Source organism: Hordeum vulgare, chromosome 3H (assembly GCF_904849725.1).
Source record: "Hordeum vulgare subsp. vulgare chromosome 3H, MorexV3_pseudomolecules_assembly, whole genome shotgun sequence".
NCBI classification, from domain to species: domain Eukaryota; kingdom Viridiplantae; phylum Streptophyta; class Magnoliopsida; order Poales; family Poaceae; genus Hordeum; species Hordeum vulgare.
In genome coordinates, this window is record NC_058520.1 from 277,954,221 (window position 1) to 277,964,791 (window position 10,571).

The 10,571-nt window shown below is 47.6% G+C and overlaps 1 protein-coding gene across 4 annotated transcripts in view; it reads right to left on the reverse strand.

Annotated features, from left to right (window-relative positions):
- Positions 1-8,763, reverse strand: part of LOC123443654 — a 29,125-nt gene extending 20,362 nt beyond the window's left edge. For all 4 annotated transcript variants that reach the window (XM_045120129.1, XM_045120130.1, XR_006630756.1 and 1 more), the window contains exons 1-4: positions 8,273-8,763; positions 8,101-8,163; positions 5,278-5,889; positions 4,404-4,538 (exon numbers count right to left, since the gene is read on the reverse strand). In XM_045120129.1, the coding sequence (XP_044976064.1) occupies positions 4,404-4,538; positions 5,278-5,889; positions 8,101-8,163; positions 8,273-8,695 (1,233 nt within the window). In that variant the 5' untranslated portion in view covers positions 8,696-8,763. The remainder of the gene's footprint in view (positions 1-4,403; positions 4,539-5,277; positions 5,890-8,100; positions 8,164-8,272) is intronic.
- Between the last annotated feature and the right edge of the window lie 1,808 nt (positions 8,764-10,571).

Consider the following 10,571-nt stretch of genomic DNA (forward strand, 5'->3'; position numbering starts at 1 on the left):
AACAACTCAAATTTGCTCCTCCTGTGTGCGAGGTGGCGCCACGGCGCACAGGGCACAACAGCAATGAGCGTCCCCGACTCGTCGCCGACAGCCTCCCAGCTCACTCCTCCCGCTCCTGCATCATTCGCGCCTTCGCGGCCCCTACCGCCTACCTCTGATGGCTGCCGCTGAAGCCATTGACAGCTCCATCGCACAGGAAGAACGAGGTAAGGATATGGTTTTGTGTGAGGTGTTTGTAACTTTGTGAGGCTTTTTTCGCTTGATGGTTGATGCATTCAACAAACTTCCTCATTTCTGTTGGTTCTTGAATGCTGCAGCTGCGGCATGGTGCTCCACATCGATCTGAATGTATTACTTGTGAAAGATGTTTGGGTGGACAGTTAAGTCTTAAACTAATGCCCGGTGCTAGTCTGCCAAACACTGTATTTTTGTACTCGTGATAGTTAATGTTGGACTTGTTCCACTTGATTTCAGTTTTGCTTAAATTTTTGGTCAAATTTGGTTCAAATTCAAATTTTGATTATACCAAAAAAATTGAAATGTCTGAATTTCGGCCATCTCATTTAGGACCGAGAAAAATCCAAAACAGTGACCGGCACACTTCCAAGATCTCGTATGGCTTCACCTTCGAAAGGGTCCCTTCCCCAACAAACGCAAGTCCAAGCTCCTACCTCGAGCTGGCAGTCCATTCAAGGTGTTACAACGCATCAATAACAATACCTACAAAATCGACATACCGCTCGACAAGTACTACGTGAGCGAGACGTTCAACGTCACCGACTTGGCCCCTTACCATGGTGATGAAGATCACAATCCGGAGGGGATCTTTCCAAAGGGGAGGGGGGAGATGGTGCAGACCACCCTAAGGTCTTCCCCATGGATACTACACCAACTCCCCAAGTACCAAGTACACATATGACAAGAGCTCGCGCACACGCCATTGAACATGAGGTGAACTCGCTCCTAAGTGCATTCCCTTTCCTTTCTCGTGCGACATGGCTACTACCTCAAACGAAGACATTATGCGTGCTTAGGTATCAAGAGAACATTCATGAAGCTGCTCAGAGCGAAGGACAAGTCCTCACGGAAGTGGAGCCACGACACTGCTATAGAAGCCGAACATCCGGCCAAGGCCCGGATATCCAGCGCACCTAGACGAGGAAGATCCCGAAGGAATCGACGGCCAACAACTCTACAGCGGCCAGACATCCAGCCAAGTCCCGAACATCCAGTGCCCCAGCCACGGGTCAGACATTCAGCACCACAATTTCGGGCCGGAGTCGGACATCCAGAGCATGTGAGTGATAGCTCGGGCCAAGGGCCTTGCAACCCTTCACTCACCCCCTTAGGAAAAAGCACTAGGCGTTAATTGTGTGTTTTGCCACCGCCTTGCGCTTTTCTGACCAAATTGTATGCTTATGCGCAATTATGCGCAGATTGAGCACAGTTATGCATTAGGCGTTTTGCTATCGCCTAGAGCCTATGCGCACTTAAGCGCTCGCTTAGGCGCGCCTTTTTTAACCATGTCTAGCCCTAGACTATAAATAGACGAAACCCTCTTCCTTCCTAGGGTTGGCGAAGTATATTGAACTAAATTGGGAGAGTTTTGCGGATCAAACCCTCATAAGGGGGAAGAACCCTCAAGATTACCAAGCCATCCTAAGGGAGAAGGATCCCCATCATAGGATCACCAAGACCTCCCATGGGAGAAGGATCTCTTGAGATCATCAAGCCCCCATCTCCATAGGATTTGGGAAGAAACTACCCTTGCTACTATTTTCCTCTTGTTGATAGTGTAATCTTGTGGGTCGCATGCGTTCGCTTATCTAGTGGATATATGATTGGACTTGTCTTTGAGTGTTTTCCCTGTGTGATTTGTGTTCCTCTTGAATCCCCTCCAAGTTGTGAAAGATTAGGCCACCTAGGGTTTCTATCCTACATCACCTAGGCTCTAGTACTATATTATTGATGCAGCTTATCTCTATTGCATAGACTATGGGGCTTATATATATATTTCAAAGACTTGGAGTACAATGAAAGGAAACATAGCCTAATAGGACTCTTAGAACCTAATACTAATAGTCCTTAACGGTAGACATCGTTGAGGGCCTTCTTGCCAGCAAAGATGATGGTCTCGATGACCCTAATTTCGACGACGGAACCATCGCCATTTGATGGTGCCAGTGACCGTTCGGTCAATTTTAGCGAAGACGTTGTCGTGGCCCGTCATACGATTTGTGGCACCGGTGTCGAGGTACCTGCCCTCTATTCGCTCATCGCCGCTTTTTGTACGAAGGTGAAGAGGAGCATGCTCTAGAGCTGGAGTTGTGTTGTTCTGCACCACCATGGCTATGACTGGAACAATGCTATCCTGCACCACCATGGCTAGGGCTGGAACAATGCTATCCTGCACCACCATGGCTAGGGCTGGAGTGATGCTGTCTTGCACCTTCGCCTTCATGGCTGGGGCTAGAGTGGCGTGGACCTACGCCATGAGGAGAGAAGGCTCGTCATCTTCTTCCTTTGCTTGGGCCAGGAGAGCCATGTTTCTCGTAGGCTGTTTGCGCTCCTTGGCCCAATGGTCATGACGCCCACAATTGTCGCATGTGTTATCACGCGGGCCATCTCCGGATGCCACGCGATTGTCACCACTTTCTCCACCGTTGTTCTGTTGCAGTCGTCTTTGTCGTTGTCCACTGCCATGCGCACTTTCTCCACCCCTCTTCTGTCGCGGTCGTCTTCGTCGTTGTCCCATGCGCAGGCCAGGAGGAGCTGCTCCCTTGGCACGCCTTCATCTTCTCCAGCCACTGATGCTCGGTGAGATGTTTGCCATGCTCACGAGGAGGCTCTTGCGACTCGAGATGGTCCTCTAGGCCTTCAGCCAACCGGTCAGCTCTTCCAACACGACACGCTCAACAACAATCTCATGCCTTCCGGCATCAAGGTGGCACGGTCGTCTTGCTGGCGGTGAAGGGGAACGGTGCTGTGGTTGGGGAGTTGGACTATGGACAGCGCCCTGGCCTGAAGTTGACATCTCTCAGGATCCTCACCTTAACCAGCTTTGATGCCAATTGTTAGTAGCAACTAGCAAGAGCACCGGTAACTCTGATTTGGGACTCTTGTTTCTGGGCTGCGATGGATGCAGTTGGCTAGGCTTCACCCCTTATTTATAGCTGAAAGCAACTAGTACAGAACCACCTCAGTGGCTTTCTTACATCCTAAGACATCTTGGCTTGACCCACTGACTTGTATCCTAAGACAGACTTAACTCACTAGCTTACAACCTAAGGAAGAGACTTGACTCATTGACTGACTGCAGCAAGGATTACTCTAACAAGCATCATGGCCCATGTGCCATACACACATTTTAAGCTATGCTAGCCACATTTGAGGCTCCATTTTAATTGGCCACAAGTTAGCTGTGTTAGCCAAAAAGTTTGGCGTGCTTAGGCATTCAGACTGGTGACAATTTATGTGGCGAACAAATGATCCATTACAAGTGTGGCAAGCTTTGGCAAGAAGCTATATTTCTGAAACGAGGGCTTGGAGATCGTGCCCCGCCCAAATTATGGTAACAAATCAATCAAACTGAGGTAGTAAGCAAACAGCACCATAGAATGGGAAAAGGTTCTCAATTGATAGAAGGGCATGGTAGCACTGCAAAGATCAAGGAGATGCCCGTTGTTTTAGTATTTATGCTTCACGAGGGTTTATCCAACGAAGTCTTTACAAAATGCATGTTTAGATATGTAACTTTGTAGTGCATGAAATGCAAATGTTATGGATGTGGTGAAAGCAAGTGGTGGATGGAATGACCATGGCTTGATAACCTAGGGGCTAGGGTCAATAAAAAGTTAGCTCTACACAGTCTACGGTTGCTCGAACCATCGCAAGTTATGACAGTAAAAAGAGCATAACAGAAAAGCATATACATTTGAGACATGTAACGAACTAATAAAAACATAGGCGCCGTTACTTGTGTACTAATATAACAGATTTTAAAGCATATTTATATTTATAGTGATGGGAACGAGAAGTGCCCAAATAGGAATCAGAGGACAGTTCAAAATAAACAATAGGGTGGGACAAGTTTCCAACTTGAATAACCTGAAATTTATTTATTTATTTTGTTTTCCAATATATAACCATCTTAGCTCTTACGTTATATCAATATATGTTGAAGCATGCTCAGTACCATGCTTGACCACATATAAGATGCTCATGCACATTGATATGCATATCGATACCAGCAAACTATCAATGCTCATGGGCTAATCACAACTAATACTCAAGTTCCATTATGCAGTATAACCTAATGAGTTAACATTACAATTATCCAAAGGCATATGATTTAGATGTTCCCAAGAGCATATGCCCAAAAGTGGCTATGGATAAAACCATACCTTGATATTGAACAATAATGTTCTCATTTTCTGGTTATACTTATGGTAGTCTGCATGAAGAGCCTCAAATGTTGATCTTTCTAAGGAGGCTACTATCGGAACAACCTCATTAGGTGCATAAGAATTTTCATTATCCTGGAAATAGAAGATCATCACAAGTAAAATCATCTAAGGAAGACAAGAGAACAGAACGAATCAAAGAACCTAGAAGGCTTTGGAAACATATGTCTTTTCATAAGGCAATATATATACAAATATGCACTACTTCTCGACACTGAAGTATAGACTAAAGCATGCACGTATGTTTAGCATGCCAAAATGAATCAAAGCAAGACGTGTGGAACTAACAGTTTATATTCTAACACAGATTACTTTGTTTTATGCCTAGTGCATCAGGTGTCTCAATCTAGTTAACCCAAGTTTCTAATCCATATACAGTTTAAAGACCATGTAATTTGTGAACGCCACTGCTAAAGGGACTATGGGCCTACGATCCAACAATAACCATTTAAAGTAGAGGTTTGGAGTACCAACACGAAGGCTACTGAGGAGTGAGGACGTACCCACCCCTTCGATTTTAGTTGTATAGCTTAGCTGGACATGCTAGGTACTTATATGCAGTTACTTATATTCATAGTAAAAGAAGGAAGTCATACTGCACAGTTATTGACCAATGAAGATATAACAGAGTATAACATGACAGACTATTTACACTGAATGCTTCAGAGGCCAAGGCCTCAAACCTTGTTCAAACATGTACAATTTGTTCATCAGCGTAATTATCATGGGGGTGTAACAGGGAGAGTTGTGCAAAAAAGTACCAAAAGAAAGGAATTACGTTTGGGGACAAATTAAGATGGCAAGTACAACTTACATCTCTTGAATGAGGGAGTGCCAGAATAGTGTCTACAAATTTATCAAGCCACCAATCACGATACTGGTTACCAGTAATCACTTCATGTCTGACAAGGATACTAAAATATTTCAGATTATCATTCACGGGTGTATCTTCTTTTCTGAATTGCTCAGATGTGCCTGTAGAAGCATCTCTTGGAACATCTTTAGGCTTCAGAGGTCTCTTCCGCAAGCTTCGCCATGATAAGTTATCAGTGTTGTCGCCAGGTATATCTTCAGGATCACGATCCGGAAGCTTCCCAATACGGTCCATTGTTTTCATAATAAGGAGATCAATCTGATGCTGCTTGTCATCCTCGTAGTCCTTATCCGTTATTTTATACATCTTCTCCTCTTTGTGGTCATACACCTGTTGGACAATGAATCCAGGGTGTTCCTTTTTACTTGGCACCTGCTTGTGCTCAGGAATGAAATGGACCACACACATGTGCATAACTGACTCTGCTGGCACCTCATCAATATGAAAACTATAAAATAACTCCCTTGGGTCACGACCCTCTTTCTCGGCTTCTTCTGGTCTATAAAACCACTGAGCACTTACGGATAAGCTCCCATCAATTTCATTTATATCCTGTCGCAAGACAATAATTATAATTTTCTATTGAGAAATAAATACTATAGCAAGTAGGCCAAGATAACGGAATTAAGTGAAATAAATAAGGACCATTAGAACAGAAACACATTCATACAGCTCATTATAGATGGGAACTTTGGCTCAGCAAGTACTCAAAATAGAAAATGGCTCCAGCCATAGAACGTAAGATAGGCTTCACAAGAAGCTGCTTGATAAAAATCATGGCATACATTGTTGAACTATGGAAGCAACTTTAGAAGTAAATAGTGCAGCCAGCCAGCCAGCCAACATGTCTAGAAGGCTAGAGGCCAAGAACCAAGGGCCTAGAGCAAAACTGAGCCTAGAAGGCTGGAATCAAGGTTAACCAATCACTCTTTCAGCAAGGACGATTGCTCAACTATAATTAAGAAAAATAGTTCAGCAATCTAAGGAAAACTGAACAATTTTATCACACACAATTTTTTGTCATTTCTTTATGTGAAAAACATCGTACATAATTTGTGTGTGTAAACTAAGCTGTGACAAGAAAAAAAATGTACGACACACATGCCAAAGTAGTAGTACTAATATTATCAAGAGTCACAACTCGTAACGTTGGGTCCGTAAGCACATTACAGGGGCGGATTTGGGCCCCAGGCAGCCCAGGCCATTGCCTGGGGCGTGGGAAAAATCCTGGACCTATATATCTAAAAAAAATATTGGCCTGGGGCCAAGCCCAGGCGCCCAGGCTGACTCACCCCGCCTGCCGCTAGAAGTCACGACCAGCCAGACACGGGTGCCGCTTCCGTCTTTGTTCCCCCGACCTGACGAACCCTACATCTCGCTGCCCGCCTCGCCGGTCTGCTCCGTCCAGCGCCCCCCCCCCCCCCCCCTCCCCGCGGGATCCGCCCCTTCCAGCGCCCCCACCCCCATTCCAGCACTCGGTCCCCCCCCCCTCTGCATCTCTGGGCTCTGGCTGCTGCCCTGTCCGCAGGCTGCTGGCTGCTGGCCTGCTGCCCTGTCTGCCGGCGCTGTGTCCGGCGAGGGCGCGAGGCGGCGACCCGACCCCCCTCTGGCCTCTCCACCGGTTGCTGCCTGCCCGGTCGCGAGGATATTCAAGAGATAAGGCAGAATGGTTGGGATGAGCTCTTTAAAGAGGTAACAGACTTTTGTGTCAAATACAACATTATAGTGCCATATATGGAAGATACAAGAACTGCTAATGGGCCTTCAAGGACTGTGGGTAATTGGTAACTTACATCCATCATTTCAAAATTGAAATATTCAATGTGTTGCATGATCAACTTATTGTGGAGTTAAACAACCGCTTTGTTGAAAGGTCCACTCAATTGTTGAGATGCATTGCTTGTCTTGATCCCAAGAATTCATTTGCCGATTATAATGAAGACAAGCTAGTAGATTTTGCTAATATGTATGCTGCTGACTTCTCTACACATGAAGTTACTTTTGTCCTTAGAAACCAACTAGACTCATTCATTCGGGAAGCAAGAGCTGATCCACATTTGATGAATTGCAATGATCTTGGTCATCTTGTATGAATATGGTTAAAAGTGATATGCACACAGCTTTTCCCTTGGTTTACCGTCTTATTGAGTTAGCATTGATTTTACATGTTGCAACCGTAACAGTGGAAAGAGCATCCTCAACAATGAGCATTATCAAGACTGGATTGAGGAACAAAATGGGTGATGATTGGATGAATCATAGAATGGTATGTTACATTGAGCGAGATGTATTTGTTAGTATTGAAGAATCAAAAGATCATCGAGCGATTTCAAGGTTATCGCACACGTAAAGGCGTTTTGCCTCGTCCTAGACATAAGTTTGCCCATTTTCCAACTATTATTAACTAGTTTTACCTGTTATATTATGCATTGATTTGCATTTCAAAATTGATGATTGAAGGTTTAGCTTCTTCTGCTATTGAAGATGTAGCCATGGGAGGCTCACATCAACCAATCCTTTGATTTGGTATCAATCTTTTGTATCATCTATCTATGGTACATATTGTCTTCTGATTTGTCTTGCTTTATTAGTTGACTCATCATGAAAAAAATGTTGTCATTGAATATTATGTTTGGTTTCTTATTAGTTATGCAACATAGATTGGTCTTTGTATGCCTTCAAACTAGATTTTTTTCTGGGTAGTTTTTAGCCCTTAGTTTCTCTCGCCTAGGGCCTATCCTGGGTCCGCCACTGAGCACATACCTTGATGATGCCGACATAGGGCTTGTCTTTCTCCTGATCAGGCGAGAACATCGCCGAATCCTCCTGCACAAGCCACCACAATCACCCACTGGAAAGCATAAAAGTTGAGAGCCTCCAAAACCCTAAAACCCCTAGCTCAAAGGAGGTGAAAATTAGCAGGGTGGCAGCTTACGAGCTTGTAGATATTGCCCTCGTATTCGAAGGAGGTATAGTGCTTCCCCTCGCCAGGAACCTCCACGGGGTTGCCCAAGGGCACCGCATCCGAACCATTTCCGTCGTCCCCCTCCCCATCCGCTTCCGCCTTGTGGCCCAGCTCCCCGTCGCTGTTCTCAGCAGAGCGCGCGGGCTTGCGGCCCCAGCGGCGGCGGGCCTGCGTCTCCTCCTCCTCGTTGTTCCTCATCTCATCGTCTCCCTCCTCCGCGAGCTCCAGGTCCGCCTCGGCGTCATCATCGTCGCGGTAGCGGCGCTGCTGCTTCTTGTGGCGCGAGGAGTCGGGGACTGTGGGTTTGGGCGCCTCGGGTGCAGCATTGTCGTCCTCGTCCTCGTCGTCGCCGTCGCTGATGTACTGCAGCGCGAACCGGCGGCGCTTTGCCATTTCTTCGTGGCGACCGATTCGGAAGGTTGTGGCGGAGATGGGTGGCAAAGGACTGGAGTTGGATCGAGTCTTATAAAAGGAAACGAGAAAAATGATTGCCCTTCACCATTTTACTGTGTTTATTATTAGAGCATCTCCAACACATCGTGTAAATATTTGGTGCCAATATAGTTTTAGGGCAGGAGAAAGAAAGGTTTTGGACACATGAAAAATTCTATCCTAATACACGATGCAAAAAATGATTCTCAGAAAATTTAACATTACCAAATCTCTCACTCCCCCCCCCCCTCCTCGAGTGATTCCTCCAACTTCCATCTCTTCTTCTCTAATGTCTTTCTCCCTCGCAAATATCTATCTACCGCTTATCGGTTCGAGCACGGGCGAAGCCAGCTATATGACGAGGTTTGGCAGCCGTCATACCTAAAGTTTGATAAAAATACTGCATATATATATTGTGTGTCTCAAGATATGATGAGACTTGATGAAGTTCACGTTAGTTTTGTCATTTTGGAGGAAGACTCCCACGGGCAACGAGGCACGTGACTCAGGGCCGGAAATGGAGGGTCTCCGCACATAGATCGTTGTCGGGCCCCTCGCACCGGGGGTACCCAGGCCCGTCGACCTGCGACCCTAGATGCGACGCGGCTCGGCCAGCCTGGTCCTACCCATCGTCGAGCCCGGCAAGGAGGACCCTCGCAAGGTGAGCATTTGAAGAACGTCGCCAAGGGCCTCGAGAGGGTGTCCGTTGCGAGGACGCGTCCGGAGGGTAACCCATGAGACTCTTATGGGGAGGGCCTGCCAAGGGCAACCTGGCAGGGTCCCGTGATCCTGCGCCTTCACGTGGATGATGCAGGCTGTGCAGGCGACGCAGCAGCGGTGCCAGCAGGCACGGATAGGGAGGATTTTCTCTTTCGTGCTAAGAGAGTCGGGGCAGCTGGCATGCTCCCTAAGCGACTCCCAAAAGTTTCTTGGTCGATGCAAGAAGCCTAAGGCTGGGGGCTCGGCGGGACGGAGGTCACCCCTGAGCCCACTAGCGCGTCACGGAGAAAGGCTTTTGCACGCGAAGACCACCTTTGTCAGGGCGGACTGTAGTCATGCCCCCTTTCAAAACGGTCGTTGTGGCAACCCTTCCCGCCAATGTATTCAGAGGGGAAGAGGACCAAGGCCAGTATAAAAGAGAGTTCCGGCCTCCGTGGTAGAGGATCGGCTCCACATTATCTCGACTAGGGCAAGAACCCGCATTTGTACTCGTCTTCCACCTCAAGCAATCTATGCTAGCAGGAGCAGGGTTTTACACCACAAGGTGGCCCGAACCTGGGTAAACTGATGTGCGTCCTAGTTTGCTTCCCTTAGCTCGAGCCATCGGAGAGTCACCGTGAAGTTGAGAGGTAGAACAGGGTAGGAGAACGAGCGCACCCTAGACTTCGAATCTTTTCTTGGGTCTACAGAGCCTCGATCCCGACATGTGGCGCGCCAGGTAGGGGTGTGTAAATGCTCTTCGGCTCCAGTTTCGCTCCGGCTTCACCGACCCCAGGGCCGACGCTCACTGCATGCGCCCCGGGAGCTCGGCGTCGGACGGCCGTCACCGGCTTGCTAGTGTCTTGGCCACCAATGTCTTTGCCCCCACCGCTTACGGGCGACAGGGCTTCGTGTGTCCACCGGCGCAACAAGGCGGCCGCCTTGCTGCGTACCCGGCGGCGTCTGTCTCAACCTGCATTCACGTGGAAGACCTGAACGCGCAGCACGCGCTGCTCATGGTGAGCGAGCTGCTTCGCCACCGCCCGACCGATAGAGGGCACGACGCTTGGGCGGACCACATCGCCGAACTCGTCACCGTCACCAGGAAGCCCTTGGTGCCCTATGGCCCGCTTCGACC